Source organism: Hydra viridissima, unplaced genomic scaffold (genome assembly GCF_058129835.1).
Source record: "Hydra viridissima isolate aposymbiotic clone 2 unplaced genomic scaffold, HvirCarnegie_v1 scaffold_12, whole genome shotgun sequence".
In the NCBI taxonomy this organism is placed as follows: Eukaryota; Metazoa; Cnidaria; class Hydrozoa; order Anthoathecata; family Hydridae; genus Hydra; species Hydra viridissima.
In genome coordinates this window covers 12,739,327-12,756,697 of record NW_028324311.1, presented here as the reverse complement: position 1 = coordinate 12,756,697, position 17,371 = coordinate 12,739,327, and the positions used below count along the sequence as shown (strand labels likewise).

The 17,371-nt window shown below is 32.6% G+C and overlaps 3 protein-coding genes across 10 annotated transcripts in view; all 3 read right to left on the bottom strand.

The window, feature by feature from the left end:
* The window catches only part of LOC145194458 (uncharacterized), a 29,299-nt gene that overhangs the window by 10,374 nt on the left and 1,554 nt on the right, over positions 1-17,371 (bottom strand). For 5 of the 8 annotated variants that reach the window (XM_090069296.1, XM_090069294.1, XM_090069295.1 and 2 more), the window contains exons 2-3: positions 2,333-2,428; positions 2,188-2,244 (exon numbers count right to left, since the gene is read on the bottom strand). In XM_090069296.1, the coding sequence (XP_089925422.1) occupies positions 2,188-2,244; positions 2,333-2,428 (153 nt within the window). Of the gene's footprint in view, positions 1-2,187; positions 2,245-2,332; positions 2,434-17,371 lie in introns of all 8 variants that reach the window. The other 3 variants (XR_016445779.1, XM_090069298.1, XM_090069299.1) reach the window with 1 other exon arrangement.
* Positions 9,367-12,285, bottom strand: LOC149881345 (uncharacterized). Its single transcript, XM_090069096.1, has 2 exons — positions 11,203-12,285; positions 9,367-11,151 (listed from the first exon to the last, which is right to left on the bottom strand). The coding sequence occupies exons 1-2, from the start codon at positions 12,283-12,285 to the stop codon at positions 9,367-9,369; spliced, it is 2,868 nt and encodes a 955-aa protein (XP_089925222.1).
* Positions 14,788-16,204, bottom strand: LOC149881344 (uncharacterized). Its single transcript, XM_090069301.1, has 2 exons — positions 15,509-16,204; positions 14,788-15,393 (listed from the first exon to the last, which is right to left on the bottom strand). The coding sequence occupies exons 1-2, from the start codon at positions 15,687-15,689 to the stop codon at positions 14,822-14,824; spliced, it is 753 nt and encodes a 250-aa protein (XP_089925427.1). The 5' UTR covers positions 15,690-16,204; the 3' UTR covers positions 14,788-14,821.

Here is a 17,371-nt window from a genome sequence, read left to right as displayed (position 1 = left end):
TTCTGTAACGTAACTTAAGACCCATGCACGCATGGTTCAATACAAAGAACAGCTGGAATAGTTAAAAAGAATGTTTACGCAATATGTAATATATAACTCAATTACTTTCTCTTCAGGTATATGAACCTGAGCAGGAAGAGCATTATCTTATGAAAGCGAGTGACATACTATGATCTTTGCTTATACATATGCTGTTTCCAGTAGATAAAATGAGGAACATCTTGCATTTGGCAGTAGTGTGCCCCCCCCCCCCCCATATTTTATCTTTCCGAGAGTTAACTTTAACTCCTACTTCAAGTAACGGGAATTTATCCATTTAACAAAGACCTTTTTTAAGAAAGTGACTTTTTTGCTGTCATATACAACAGATAGACCAGACCCTGATACTAATTTCTCCACTGCAGGTTACAACACTTCTAAACGAACAAGTATTAAAAAAATTGACTGCTTCTCTATCTACTTCAACGGAATAAAACTTTTCAGATTTCAGTTGAATACCAGATGCCGCTCCTTAAAACTATTTTCCAACAAAGTAGGTGATCCAAGTGGCTCTTAAACAACCAGATTCAATCTTGTCAAACTAAGAGGAAGGAACAGAACAAGAAAAATAAGGATGATGAAATTGATAATGAGAAAGAGTATTCCACAAACTCTTCTAAAATAGCCTTCCAGGTGCAGAGTGGATTCAGTGCTCAAGCTGCCATCAGTGGGCACATAAGAATTGTATAGGAAATGAACTCGAGGGTCTATCATATGAATATTTCTACTGTAATGATTTTCTAGTCCCATTAGATGAAGACATTGACTAAAATCTGTGACCAAATATTATGTTTTAATCATATAAGATACTATAATAAAATTATAGTATCTTATATGATTAGTATCTTATTAATGTATAGTATCTTATTAATGTTTTGAGGGGCCAATTTACCCCAAGTATGGAGCACATTGGTCCAAGAAACATCACCTTAAATAAAGCATTGCAAAAATATTTGTAAACTTATGTAAGCTTTTAACAATACATTTTTTTGATTGTATATCGTTTTAGAAACCTTCTCCCAAAAAGAAAAAAAACAAAACATGAAAAGCAAAAAAAGTCAGGAATCAAAGAAAAAAGAGAGAGCCAAAAATTCCGGTTCCGGTATACTTGATAGAAACAACTAATTTCATTCTTAATACGCTTGGAGTACTTGAAACAAAGGATAATATTCCTAATTAGTAGTTTTTGTATTCTTTTACCATTTTTTGTTAAAAAGTGATAAATCATAGCGACGCTTCAATTTTAAGGAACATACTTCCATTGTTACAAACATACATACATACATACACACACATACATACATACATACATACATACATACATACATACATACATACATACATACATACATACATACATACATACATACATACATACATACATACATACATACATACATACATACATACATACATACATACATACATACATACATACATACATACATACATACATACATACATACATACATACATACATACATACATACATACATACATACATACATACATACATACATACATACATACATACATACATACATACATACATATATACATACATACATACATACATACATACATACATACATACATACATACATACATAATTTCACACCAATGCAGGATATAAGAAAAAAGATTACGTGTTACTGATGTTAAAGAGGTGTTTCAGAATAAATTCAACTGATCTACAAGGAAAAGTTGTTAGCTAAAAGAAAAAATAATCAGTAAAGAAAAGGTGAACAAGTATGGTTATTCTTATAAAAAAGCTCCTATTCTAAAACAGGAGATTGATAACCTAATTTTAGTCCACAGAACCCACCAATCAGATAAAGTTAAAATGAAAGAACAGTATAAATTGCACAATTATGCTGAGCCCCTTTTTTTCCCCCCACCTTAAGATTTCCACGAAAAAATATAGTTATTCGAGTAATGAATGGACTTCAGCTTACAGTTGAAACTTTGTTGTTGCTTTTTATAAGATTTTTTTATAAAATTGCAACCCCCGTCTAACTTTTTTTGTTTGGATGTAGATTCAAATTATAAAGCTTAGTTTTCGGGAGATAAATTTATCTAGGCATCAAAAATCTTAACATCAAAAACGATACGAAAGAAGAATTATTAAACAGTGATGCTAGTCAATACCTTGACAAGTTGCGGCAAATATGAAGAGAGGTTTGTCACTGCCATTCCATTAAATAACTAAATGAAAAATAGATTTTCTACACCGTACAAATATATACTTGTCTACTTACTATAAACCAACAGAAACGAAAAAGGGCAGTCTTACATTAAGTAAAAACACAACAACACATATTCCAATCGGCAAAGAGGTTGCACCGTCAACACCAAAAAACCAATGCAAAATATTTCGGACTTTCATTTTCTATACTTGAAATTAAATATGAACATATTAAATGATGTCTGAAAATATCTCAAAAAATTTCTAAGTAATCAATAATACAGGAAAATAGTAAAAGAAGTTTTTATTTAATCAACTACCAACGTTGCATAAACCTAATAAACATTTGCAACGTTTCGTGGGAAATTTCGTCTGCAACCCCTCGTTTTTTCATTTTAAACTTTATTTTACTCGAACAAAACAGTTTTAGTTTGAACAAGATTTATTGTTGTAGAAACACAAAATTTTATACAAAAGTTGGCACAAAAATAGACATTGAAAATAAAGTTTTTATACAACTAATTTATTCAAAAATCCGCTCGCATAGCTGTTTGTCATACAATTTCGAAGCATTTATAAGGTCATATATCGAAAAAATACTTCCGAACATACGCATTAAATAACAAAGAAGCCATGGGTTCATTACAAAACTCAAAAAAAAAAAAAAAAAAAAAAGCTTTTTAAAGCAACACAATACAGTTTTATAAAAACTAACACTAAAAACTTTAAATTCAATATTTTGTTATTAACATGATATGTAAAAACAAAAACAAAACAAAACAAAAAAAAAAAAAACAATAAAGCTTTTAATTTTTTGAAACCTAACAAAAAAAATTAAAACTAATCCTACAAAAAATTCCAACTCCGTTTCATTTTCCGTTGTTGATAAAAAAAAAAGTTGACAGCTAAATGAGTCAAAACATCAGTTCTCTGATTACATTATACAAAGAAAATACTTTTGTCTTTTTTTTGTTATCAATTACATTACTTATTCAGCGTACGTAAAAATATTCGAAAACAACCCTAGTTGACTATCTTACAGAAAACTTATAAGTCTTGTAGGATGGCAATATTCTTATATTATCCTTTAGGATATCCTAAAGGATTCGTAAGATCGTAAGTAAAACAGAAAAGTTGTTTTGTTAATGTTAATTCTGTAAAATATACTTTTTTTCACAAATGAAAAAAAAGCGCGTTTCTTAACTTCACTCAGATAATTAAAGGAGAAACTAAGAAACGCGCTTTTTTAACAATTTCGCTATAAAAATTTCATTTTCATTTGTTATAACAAGGTATATCCTGTTTAATCTATAAAAACGTTTACATTTTGTTTGGTACATGTACTAAAAAAAAACAATATCTGCTATACTATTTATTTATTTGTTAATGTGCAAAATTTATTTTACACAGAATGAAATTTTATTTCAATAAGAAAATATTAATTCCAACTTAAACTTACCTATTACGAATCTAAAATTAAATAGCCTACAGCATCCTATGAGAATCCTATTTTGATCCTTCAAGATCTTTTAAAATATTCTTTTAGATCTTACCTTATCCTGTAAGAATTCCTTTAAATCCTACAAGATCCTTCAAAAGGATGCTTATAAGTCTTGCAGGGACTTGTGCAACTCAACCCATAGGATTCTTGTAGGATCTGTAAGATCAGTCAACTAGGGTACCCTAGTTGACTATCTTACAGAAAACTTATAAGTCTTGTAGGATGGCAATATTCTTATATTATTCTTTAGGATATCCTAAAGGATTCGTAAGATCGTAAGTAAAAACAGAAAAGTTGTTTTGTTAATGTTAATTCTGTAAAATATACTTTTTTTCACAAATGAAAAAAAAGCGCGTTTCTTAACTTCACTCAGATAATTAAAGGAGAAATTAAGAAACGCGCTTTTTTAACAATTTCGTTATAAAAATTTCATTTTCATTTGTTATAACAAGGTATATCCTGTTTAATCTATAAAAACGTTTACATTTTGTTTAGTACATGTACTAAAAAAAAAACAATATCTGCTATACTATTTATTTAGTTTTTAATATGTGCAAAATTTATTTTACACAGAATGAAATTTTATTTCAATAAGAAAATATTAATTCCAACTTAAACTTACCTATAACGAATCTAAAATTAAATAGCCTACAGCATCCTATGAGAATCCTATTTTGATCCTTCAAGATCTTTTAAAATATTCTTTTAGATCTTACCTTATCCTATAAGAATTCTTTTAAATCCTACAAGATCTTTCAAAAGGATGCTTATAGGTCTTGCAGGGACTTGTGCAACTCAAACCATAGGATTCTTGTAGGATCTGTAAGATCAGTCAACTAGGGTAGTTGACACCCTAGTTGACTGATCTTACAGATCCTACAAGAATCCTATGGGTTGAGTTGCACAAGTCCCTGCAAGACCTATAAGCATCCTTTTGAAGGATCTTGTAGGATTTAAAGGAATTCTTATAGGATAAGGTAAGATCTAAAAGAATATTTTAAAAGATCTTGAAGGATCAAAATAGGATTCTCATAGGATGCTGTAGGCTATTTAATTTTAGATTCGTAATAGGTAAGTTTAAGTTGGAATTAATGTTTTCTTATTGAAATAAAATTTCATTCTGTGTAAAATAAATTTTGCACATTAAAAACTAAATAAATAGTATAGCAGATATTGTTTTTTTTTAGTACATGTACTAAACATGTACATGTACCAAACAAAATGTAAACGTTTTTATAGATTAAACAGGATATACCTTGTTATAACAAATGAAAATGAAATTTTTATAACGAAATTGTTAAAAAAGCGCGTTTCTTAATTTCTCCTCTAATTATCTGAGTGAAGTTAAGAAACGCGCTTTTTTTTCATTTGTGAAAAAAAGTATATTTTACAGAACTAACATTAACAAAACAACTTTTCTGTTTTTACTTACGATCTTACGAATCCTTTAGGATATCCTAAAGGATAATATAAGAATATTGCCATCCTACAAGACTTATAAGTTTTCTGTAAGATAGTCAACTAGGGTATCAATCAAACTAAAAATTGCTCGTTAAGAGATTTATTTTTCTCACAAATATTTTTATTCAGTTATATTTGTTTTTTGTGACCAGTATTCTAAAGCTGAGAACCTCGAAAAATAGTTTTAAGTGGAGCCAATTTATTCTAATTGAACAAAAAACTTTAATTCCTCCGTATTTCTCTTTCTAATTCAAATACTTTTTTTGTATTGATTTATATTAAGAGTGCTTAATTCTAGTTACAGTTATATAATACCCTTTAAAATCCCAGATAAAATGCAAATACCCTTCAGTAATTAGGTAATTTCCGCATTACTCTTCAGTGATATAAACAATAATATAAACAATCTGAAAACGGATTAACTAAGAAAGTATGATATGAACAGGAAAAAACTGCAGCCATGATAGTAGTAAACTAAATACTCCTTGAGCTTCTTTGAACAGGAAAAAACTGCAGCCATGATAGTAGTAAACTAAATACTCCTTGAGCTCCTTTCGGACAGGTAAAAAATCGAAGTGCATACTTTATTCCGAGAATAAAGTATGCACTTCGATTTTTTACCTGTCCGAAAATAACACAAACGTTAATTAATTTAAAGGTTTTATTGAAGAAATAATTACAAAATTTCCAAATTTATAGAGCTTTACAAATAATATCCACTTAAGTTTCACGTTTGAGTTGTTGTAATTGGTGAATATTTCAGACAAATTTCCCCATGCCTGAGATAACTCAAAGTTTACTTGCAGGAAGGAACATATCCGGAAAAAATAAATAGTATTTTCGCATGGAGAATGAAACGAGTAATTTTTACGGGGTGTCACTTTTCTAACTGACAAATCAGATTGTGCTGCGGTTGGAAACTTTTTTATTTCGATCACTTTTTTGTTCTAACAGGCTAAATGTCGTTAAGTCAGCCTAACCAATAAGCTTTTGTGGTGTACATTTTTTTTTTACTTATCGAGACAAAAATGGAAAGTAAAATATAAAGATATTTTAATTAAATAATAATGTTGCTGACTCGATTGCTTCCATGGAAAAAGACATTCATGATTGAAGTCGCCCATCGTGACGAGGTTTTGCCTTGTTAATGTGGGAAGTTTTTTGTTAAAGTTGGACCTTTTAGCCAACATTGATGCTTCAAGGCAGTAAATTTAGAGACACATTATCAAGTGTTTTTTTTTAATTTAGAGACACATTATCAAGTGTTTTTTTTTAATTTAGAGACACATTATCAAGTGTTTTTTTTTGTTTACCAAGAACTTGATGACGTGTTAGAAACACGTCATCAATTTCTTGATAAACGAACAGCCATATACTCATTTTGGATTGTAGCGTGGCCCAATAGAAGAAAATGTGCGCTTAAAACTGGTACCACGTTTAGAAACATTAAAATGTGTTGACTTTTGGACGTCAATAGCAGAAACCAAACTACGAATTGATCCATGGCGATTCAATGAAGCGTTTTTCATTTTTGTTAAATTTTCTGAAAAATTCATTTCATTCCTTCAGCATTTTTCTTTTTCTTTTATCTTTTTTCTGATAAAACATCCTTCACCTTACTGCTTTTTAACTAATTGCGAATTTAGAAACTGTTAACGATTAACTCAAAATTGGCAGCAACCTTTTCTAATAGCACCACCTTGCAGTTTCTCGCCTTTCTTATACTGCAATAATGTTTCTAATATACCCCCGTGTGTTGACTAGAGATTAGATTCTTCGAATTTCAGTCTTGATTAAAATTTTCCGTTTTGTAGAAGCAACGGATGTCATTTACCTTTTACTTATTTACGAAAATTTTTTTACTATCGTTAACTTTTTACGACTTTCAACTACTTCAACGCCAATTATGAATTTAATATTCGAACCTTTATGATATGAAAACTATAAAGATGTTAAATATTAATTTATTTCTATAATCCCACGTTTTTTAAGAAATGTAAAACAAATTTTTTTTTATATTTATGCTTTGTTGAATAAAACAAGTGAGCGGGTAAAAAAGGGAAAGGTGTCAACCAAACTATAAAAGATGTTTTTTAACAAATCTTTTCCCTTTTCTTATTTCAAGATATGAAATAAGTGATTCTAGTAAAAAAAAATAATTACAATGATAAAACAAAAAACATTTTTTTACATTTACTAAGAGAAGCAGAGTCATAGATGTGTAAGAGACGGACGTGCAACTCGTTGTTAACATCAAAGAGGCCGCACAAATCAGCGAGCCATGCGAGTTTCCGACTCTAAATTTTCACCCGTCAACAAAAAGTCTATTAAAATGGCTGCCCAGAGTTTTAAAACAGAAACTCTATAACTATAAAACTCTATATAGCATTTATTTAATAAAACTGTTCAGGATAAAGTAACTACTTCACGCGTTGACAAATTACTAATCAAATTACACCAAGGTAAAGGAAATTAGTTTTCGGCACAAGCAGATTTTATCGTTTTTCTAAGATGAACATTTGTAAATTTGGGAACTTTTTTCGTAAACAAAGACTGTCCATGATTGAATAGACCTGTAAGAATGATTTTAAAATGGCTAAAAAAAGCATAACGAAATATATAAAAGCTTAAATAAAATTTGTTGTCAAGATCTGGTTTCATTCAACTCCTTGGTCCTTCATTCACCAGCCTTAAATTTGTGTATTTTTTAAGTATTTTTTCCGATTTGTCACCATTTTTTGCCTCGACTACTCTATAAGCTCCATGATATATATTTCACTATGCATTATTTTTTAATCGGTGTAATTTCAATGGGCTTTTTTATAATTCATTTGATGAAGCAAAAACTTTTAAAAAGTTATTCAAATTTATAATTATCTTGCAAAATGCGGCCAGGTTGTTCATCTTTTCGTTTTTCATTATTCATATATCATTTCATTTGTCATAAAAAGCACATAAAAAAAACCAATTTTTTTTTGTCAAATAAAAGTTAGCTTATATATAGCTGGTAAATCATATTATGTTGTTATTAAATACTTAGTTATTCTTGCGCTTTGCCATAAATTGGCTTTGCTAAATTCTTTAAAACTGTGACAAATTATTTTTTTCTTTATTGCATTTATATTCATTTTATGTATGAGTTATTTATCCTTAACTGTATATATTTCTGTTGCTAAACATAAAAATAGAAAATTATATAATATTCATAAACTGGAAGTCTATAGCAATATAGTAGATGGACAAGCTCCCTGGACATGGAATCATTGTGCTCTAGGTAGCTACAAAACTAGTTGATATTTTGTATTATTAATTATATCTCCAGCTATACATGTACTAAAGTAGTTAAGTAAATTAATTTTTATATCATCATCAGCGTTATTTCTTAAAATATTAAGAATGTCTCGCTATATAAAATTAAGCTTAAAACTTGGTTCTAGTTCTGTTATTTTTAACAACTAAATGGAAGTTGATGTGACTGGTTAGACGAGACCAAATATTTTCGACGAATCCGACAGATTTTAAGAGAATTAAAGTTCTATGTTTTAAAACAAAAGGTTTGTAACAATTTTCAAAATGCATGGTTCGCAAAAAAAACAACAAAAAAAAACAGTAACGATGCATGTCTATCTCTTATACGTCCGTGGTAGAATAAAGTTAAAGCGCACTTAACGACGGTGCATGGTTACGCCCTGAAAATGATAGTTAACATGAGAAAAAAATAAAGGTTAAGGTGAGTTTCCACTCATCCTTTTTTGCTACGGGTAGGGAAAGAGATGGGAAAAAAAACGAATATGGACAGATCGGATGGGATATATTCATTTCCACTTGCACTGGTCAAACTTGCTTTACTTTAACTTTCACTTTTAAGTAATGATAGCTAAATAATAAAAATGGCGGTGTTATCGATTCTTAGCAGAAGAACTTTACATTTTGTAGTTTTTTCTCGCAATCAACAAGTCACTAAATAGCAATAATTTTCTCTTCTAACTAACTCTCTCTTTTTACAAATTTTCTCCTTTATATATACCCCATGCTTTTCCCAAAATATCCTTCCACAAACCGTCATAAATCACCACAAACACATATTTACAATTCTTATTGGTAAATCTATTAAAGCTATTAAATCCCTAACGTCATCAAATGTTCTAGAACTTTCCGAAATTACACTCCTCCTTGATCCTTACGGATCATCCAAATAGTAATCAAGGTATTTCGAAGGCATGCGCCGTTCCCGACCACTCCGTCGCAAAAGCATGTCGATTTCTTGGGGTCTATCCTCAGCGTCGATATTTTCCTCGTTCGTCTCTAATACATCTTTAATTGGATCTCCTTGGTTTTCAGCATCCACTTGATCAGTTTCAACATTCATCTCTACTTCCTCATCAGGGATAATGTAGGGCTGAGTATCAGTTCGAGGTCTAACATGTTTCACATGACGCGGAATGCCGTTCACTTCTACGGTTTGGTTTAACGCATTCCGAGTTACCGTAGCTGGTTGCCACTTTGTATGGCACCTCGCATTTGGTGGTTTCAGCCAGACTTTATCGCCAATTCGAAATCTCTCGTTCAGGACATTTCGTGCAGGAAGATTCTCTTTTTTCAATCCTTTCACACCAATGGGGTAGCTGTATATTTTGCCCATCGGGCTTGCACCATTTTTGTCGGCTGAGACATTGTACCAATATAGTGCTTCCGGTATCGACATTTTTGATCGTTCTGCTATTCTCTTGATCGTACGGTGGTTTCTTTCCACAATTCCCTTTCCTTCAGGATAATAAGCGGCTCTATATCTAATTTGCACTCCCCAACTATCAAGGAAACTCCTTATCTCTTTAGTCTTAAATGTTGGCTCATTGTCAGTTAATATCTCAGACGGTGCTCCACGTTCACAAAAAACAAGACGGAGTATTCGGACTATGGCAACACTTCCGTATGAGCTCGATAATTGTCGCCACAACGCGTATTTTGAAGGTCCACAATCAATTAGACTCAAAAACTTGTCAGTGCCATAATGCGTGATATCCATGGCCAATCTCTCCCAGTTTCCTTTAACATCCAATTTTCCTTTTTCCCACCGTATTGGCGCTGGATCTATTGACTGACATGGTTCGCAATTTTTTATCACACTTCGAACATCGTTTTCAGTAGCAGTCGGAATTGTTTTACGAACAAAGTTTAACGTTCGATTCACTCCAAAATGTCCAGTTCTTTTGTGTATATTGGAAATAGCTTCAGCCTTCGTAGCTGCGACTCCCAAGCAACCATTCCGACACTCTGGCACAGTCAGTTTGTTGAGCCATCTGCTGCGAACTCTAGTTAATGCGTCGGCCAAATTATCTTTAGAAGGAATGAGTTTCACCTCGACGCTAACATCGTATTCTTCAATTAGTTGTTGCAACACGCTCAGTCTTCTTCGAATCAGCATTTCCCCCGTCGCTTTTGATCTCAACCTTGATTTTCCCGTAAGGGCGTCAGAAACCCAGTGGTACACAGTCACGGAATCGGTAAAAACAGTCACTTTCTTCAGCTTCCACATCAGAGCCATATTCATTCCCCGTATCACAGCGTCTAGTTCTGCCATGTTTATATGAACATCAGACGTTTCTTTTCGCAGCCATGTTGCATCCTCCACAGTAGTCTCCCCAACTTGAATAAGAGCACCAATCGCTAAAGAACTGGCATCAACCCACACTTTTCCCTCATCACCACGCACAGCCCAATCACCACAAGCAGGCTCGCAGCGTTCCACCTCAGCAAATACTTCCTGAAGCACCCACTTAACGTTCTCATCACAAACATCATCGTCCCAACCCGTCGTCAGACTGACAGCTTTCCTCTTCAAGAGACTACAAATCACTCGCAACCAACCACACACGGGTAAATGTCCTACCAACTGTCCACAGATTGAAAACACAACTCTCCTGGTTAACTTTTGCGAGATAGCATCAACTCGGTTCCCTCTGGACTACATCAGTTTGTTACCAACCTTGCGCACACACAATCCTAACACACGAACTCCATTATCATCAATCTGCTCACCATCTTTACTCTCTAAACCATATTTCAAAAAATGCCTCTTGACATAATCAAGACTCACCACACTTTCGTCTACGAAAATGTCGTCTACATAAGCGGACGTTCCCCTCTTCACCAATTCGTCTTGATCAATGACGGCACTCACAACGGATTTCATGATCATTGGCGCAACATTCAATCCGAAACCAAGTCGGGTCAAGCAATACCTTTTATTTCGAAACACCACTGTTTGGAACGGCCAAAGAGATTTATCAGTTTTTAGTTGAAGATAAGCCTTGCGTAAATCGATGATTGCTGGTTTGTTACCCATCCTTCTCCATTCTCTAAGCTTTTCGACACACACATCTGCATCTCTCGTGTATGCCTCAATTAAATCGTTAGCTTCTCTCCAGTCTAGAACAGGTCGGATTTTGTTGTCTTTGTTTCTCTGAATGACAGCCATTAACGGAATCTGCCCTTTGGGCGGCCCCAATTCATTTTCGTTGTACTCTAACAGCCATTTCCGATCAATCCATTCCTGTAGTTCGTTTTCATAGTCTGCTCTAGCGTATTGTGGAATTCCGTACTGTGCCACTTTATTATACAATCGGTTGGGGCCTTCTCCATCTCTCCATTTCCATTTGACTCTCCATTCAGCACCATTAAAAACTGCTTCATGATCTTTCTTTTTTATTTCGATTTTCTTGACTTTGTTCTTGTTCAAAGCCGTTGCTCCACAGTAACTTAATCCGAACTTCGCTTTTCCCAAAGGAGAGATGGATACTCCTCCTAGTAACTTAATGGAACTCATTCCAAGCATCATATCGACTCCAAACGGTTGGAAATCCACTAAAATAACCTGATCACGTGCTTTAATGCCATCAACTTCAAGAATCACGACCGCTGACCCAGTGCACTGATGAACCTTTCCTTCAAACGTTACTACCTTTTGAGAGTTTGAGTACCTACATTGACGTCTGGGCAGGAATTTTTTATTCAAAATTGTCTTTGAACACCCTGTGTCTACTAACGCTGTCGCAACCATACCGTTAACTTTCAAACGAATAACAGATAATGCGCTCATTCCACCGATGTTCAGGAGCGAGGTAGCGCAGATGCCTCGCTCCTGCAATCGTTTCCCTGCAGCTTCCAGCATTTCGATGCAATGTGTCCTTCCTCACCACATTTAAAACATCTAACAGTCTTCGGAGACAAGCTCTTCGCAAGCGAACAGTTCTTTGCAATGTGATTCAAACGTTTACAGTTGTAACACACTAACGCAGTTTTTGTAGCATGGCGTCTAGACACAGCGCCAACAGCATCACTGTCAATCACATTTGCACAGTTCATAGCAGCTCTCACTCTGGGTAACATTTTATCAATCGGGTCCATTACGGCTCGAAATCTTGATGATAAGACTTCTGGCAAACCCACAACAAACGCCAAACGCACAGACTCCTCTGGTAATTTAGCTAGATAGGCTAATCGTCTTAAATCAGCTAAAAACACGTCAACTTTTTCTTCGTCACATAATTTTCGTTTTGTGAATAGTTCATATGCAGTGTAGGCATCTATAGAAAACGCCGCTAATAACACACGCTCGACTTCCACTACATCTTTTTTGACTTCCGCGGTTAAAGCATCGTACACTGCATAAGCAGCTTCTCTGAGAAGAATCGGAAAAAGTAGTTCAAGCTTTAAGTTCTGAATTTCAGCAATCACTTTTGTTCGTTGAATCCAAACAGCAGCATCCGAAGTGCCATCGTACGTTTCAAACATATCAAACAATCTCATACTTGGTTCCATGGCCCGGTTAGCTTGTAGTTTTTTCTCGCAATCAACAAGTCACTAAATAGCAATAATTTTCTCTTCTAACTAACTCTCTCTTTTTACAAATTTTCTCCTTTATATATACCCCATGCTTTTCCCAAAATATCCTTCCACAAACCGTCATAAATCACCACAAACACATATTTACAATTCTTATTGGTAAATCTATTAAAGCTATTAAATCCCTAACGTCATCAAATGTTCTAGAACTTTCCGAAATTACACATTTGTTATTACTGAATTATTTAAAAATCAAAAGAAGGCAAAAGTATAAAAAAAGGTTTTGGGTCAGAAAATTATTTAGAGAAAGAAAAACAAAAGGAGCATTCAATTTATTTATAAAAGATACGCAACTTTTCGATCACGAATTCTTTTTTAAGTTTTTTCGAATGACACCTACAAAGTATGAACATTTGTTAAGTCTAATTGCACCGGCGATTACAAAATCTTCCCTCAGACGCGAGACAATTGGAGCGAGTGAACGTTTAATGGTCACTTTGAGATATATTTTTGGAGGCACTTCACAAATAGACCTATCTGGTATGTTTCGAATAAGTCCGACTTCCATAGGAAGAATAATAAACGAAACCTCTACTGCTATATGGACTATTTTGTTGGCTATGGAATATATTAGCTATCCAAAAAACAAAAATGAATGGAGATTTATAGCAAACGAATTTGAGAAGAAATGGAACTTCTCCAATTGCATAGGGGCTATAGATGGGAAACATATAGTTATGCAAGCCCCTTCAAGATCAGGCTCGTTCTACTTTAATTATAAAAAATCTCACTCTATTGTTCTGATGGCTATTTGTAATGCAAACTATGAATTCACACTTGTTGATATTGGTGATACTGGTAGAAATAGTGATGGTGGTGTATTCAGAAATAGTAAAATGGGAATTGCTTTTGAATCAAAGTTATTAAATATCCCAGAACCTTATGAACCAATAGGCTCAAACGTAAAACTGCCATATGTTCTAATTGGAGATGAGGCATTTCCCCTCAAAAACTATTTAATGAAGCCATACCCTAAAGAAATATTATCTTTGAAGGAAAGAATATATAACTATAGATTGGCACGTGCACGCAGAACAATAGAAAATACTTTTGGTATTTTGGCAGCAAGATGCAGAATTTTTCGCAAACCAATTATTGCAAAAGAAAATATTGTAATTAACGTGACTAAAGCTGCCACTGCTCTGCATAACTACCTTATGCATGGTCGTCAGTTTGAACCATTAAATCAATATTGCCCTTCAAAATTTGTTGATTATGAAACACCATCTGGTTTGCAAGCTGGTGAATGGTGAAGTGATGTTTCTGATTACCAAGGAATAACACTTTTACAAAAACAATTAGGCTCAAATAACTATACTCGTGATGCAAAGGCAGTGAGGGAATCATTTCGAGACTTCTTTAATTCTCCCCAAGGACAGGTTCCATGGCAATATGATTCGGTTACTCATTCTCAAAACACATTTGATCAAAGATGAAATTCCTCTTCCTTTATATATATATATATATATATATATATATATATATATATATATATATATATATATATATATATATATATATATATATATATATATATATATATATATATATATATATATATCTGTGTGTGTGTGTTATATATATGAATATATATAGTTTTTTTAGTTGCTTTATTTGTTTTTATTTTTGAAGTATTTTATTGTTTACCTTAAATGTATATATTGAATGTAAAAATAACTAACATCTTCGTATATGAAATATATTTTATTTGAAAATTAAATTTTACATTTTCATTCATTGTCACTTTCCATTTCAAGGAGGATTTCCATAACTTTTATTTTTGCTAATTTGTTTTTCTTTTTTGAAAGATTATGAAAAGAGCTTACTAAGCTTTTACAGAATAACTCATCCGGATCATTTTCATATATTTTCATCAGTTTATTTTGCTCCACATCATTCATTATCGCTTTTTCAAGAGCAACTTGTAATGGGTCAATTTTCATTTTTCTTTTCATATGATTTGGCGATGAGATAATCATCTGAGGTGATGTAATTGAATTTATAACTGTTTCATTTTCTACTAAAGTCAAATTATCTCTTGAACTTGATGCTCTAATGGAATTGTCTATATTTTCAAGTCCTCTGTGTTCAACTAAATGTTGTGTTGCAAAAATATCGCATTTTATGTTTGAACTAGTCGATTTTACCCCAATGACATCTTTCAAAAACATTAATTCTGTGAAGAATTGGCATGATGGTAATTGTTCCCCACCAGCTCCAGACATGGTAGCCTTTTTTTGACGATTCAAGCATCTACGAAAATTTTCTCTCAATTTCGTCCATGCTGAAGTCAAAGTTTTTTCTACACACAAAAAGAAAAAAAAAAAAAAAAATAGGTTACGTTATGTAAAATAGGTTACGTCATTTTATTATTTAGAAATTTTTGTTTAAATTTACTTGGAAAAATAAATAGCTACCTTCTATTTTTAATAAAGTAGATATCTGCCTCCATGCTTCAACTTTTAAAGGTGTTTCCTTATATGCGCGAGTTGTTGTGTCCCATAAACATGGAAATTTTCTCACTTCTTCTATTAAATGAGCCTCCAAGTTTGTTGGAACATTTTGTATTCTTGAAAAATCCACATTTAGTTCATTCATTATTAAATTAAATTTATAATAATATCGTAAATCGGACAGTTCACTTCAAAGTTTAATATTTTAACATTTTATTCGGGTATTTATACAATTTAAAATTAGCAGTAAAACTAACAAAGTTGTAATTGTGAGTAACTAAATATCTTAATGATTTCCATTTTGCTTCATAGTAGGAAAATAAAAATATACGCGTAAATAGCTTTAAGTAATTACATACATAGTTATAGGAAAATAAATGTTTTTGACAAAATTACGAAATTAAAGCTTTATGACAAAATTACGAAAATGGAAAAATTCTTGGAAACTTTTACACTTTTTTGTTTTTAATTTTCGAAAATTCTAGCAAGGTGATTGGCTGCTCGTTTCGCTATTTGCTTATTTACGGGAAAAAGTTGATTTGAGATTAACCTTTTCCCGAGACAGATATGATGGGAAAAACTAAGCTGCGGGAAAATCAAATTACAAACTGCGCATGCTCACGTGATTAATTTTCCCATCCCTTTCCCGTTCCCGTAGCTAAACGGATGAGTGGAAACTCACCTTTATACAATTCGCGGCTTGAACCATTGTTTCAGGTAAAATGGTTAGAGCTTAATGAGTTGTACTTGCTTTGCCAATTTAGTCTTAATTATCCGGTTCTTAAATTAAGTTTTTTAACGTTTTAACATAAAGATGTTTTGTATGTGTCATTACAATAAATTATTAGAAGATTAGCCATTTAAAAACTTTAAAACTAGCTATTCATTTGGAAAATGGAATCAATCTTTAATTTAGAAAAAACTTCTTTGGCATCAGCCCGAACTACTTATCGTCTGCAACAATTACGAACGGAAAATAGTTTTTCCGCACCACAAGATCTCGTTATTTTAATTTTATGCATTTTTACGTGTTTTTAATTTTCTCTTTGAGAAAATTATTTTTTGTTGTAAATACTGTTCAGTGCATAGTTTTTTCTTTCGATGATGAATATTTACCATAAATATGTTAATGTGCTTTTTTTTGGGACTGTGAGGCAACCCATTACTTTAAAGATCCTCATGTTGGTATTGGTACTGGTATATATACACGGTATTTCTGTTTTCTAAATATGCGGTAGCGAAGTTTTGATAAGTTTAATATTTCCTCAAGAAAACAATCTGTTAAAGTGAAATGCGGCTGTCAGATGATGCGTTTAGTGAACGCACTCAATATCACTTACCGCAATACGATGCAATACACTAGCATAAAAAAATTGCGACTGGATTTGAGCATCTCTGATCACGAGTGAGAGTTTGTTTTGATCGGGATTGTTAAAAACCATTCCAAAGATGCTATATTATCATGCTGATAAACAGCCTAATACGAAAAACAGAAATATAGAAAAAAAGAAAAGTGCATTAACCAAAATAACGGACCTCACCCTGGGTAAAGCAAGGCCATATGGGTACATGATGAAAGGGACGCAAACGCGAACATTTGTGATAATAGACAATTATGATTTTTTCTCTGAGTGGTCTTCAACACGAAAACACCGACTGAAGCCTACCAAAATTCGGCAAATAAAAAGTATTAGGAGACCAAAATTTTTGAAGTCATGCTGCCATAAATTTTAAATGTAAATCTAACTATCCAAGATGAAAAATATAGCTGAAGAATTTAAGAAAAACCGAATTTGCGGCTGAAGTTCCTAATGTAAATAAAGCGAA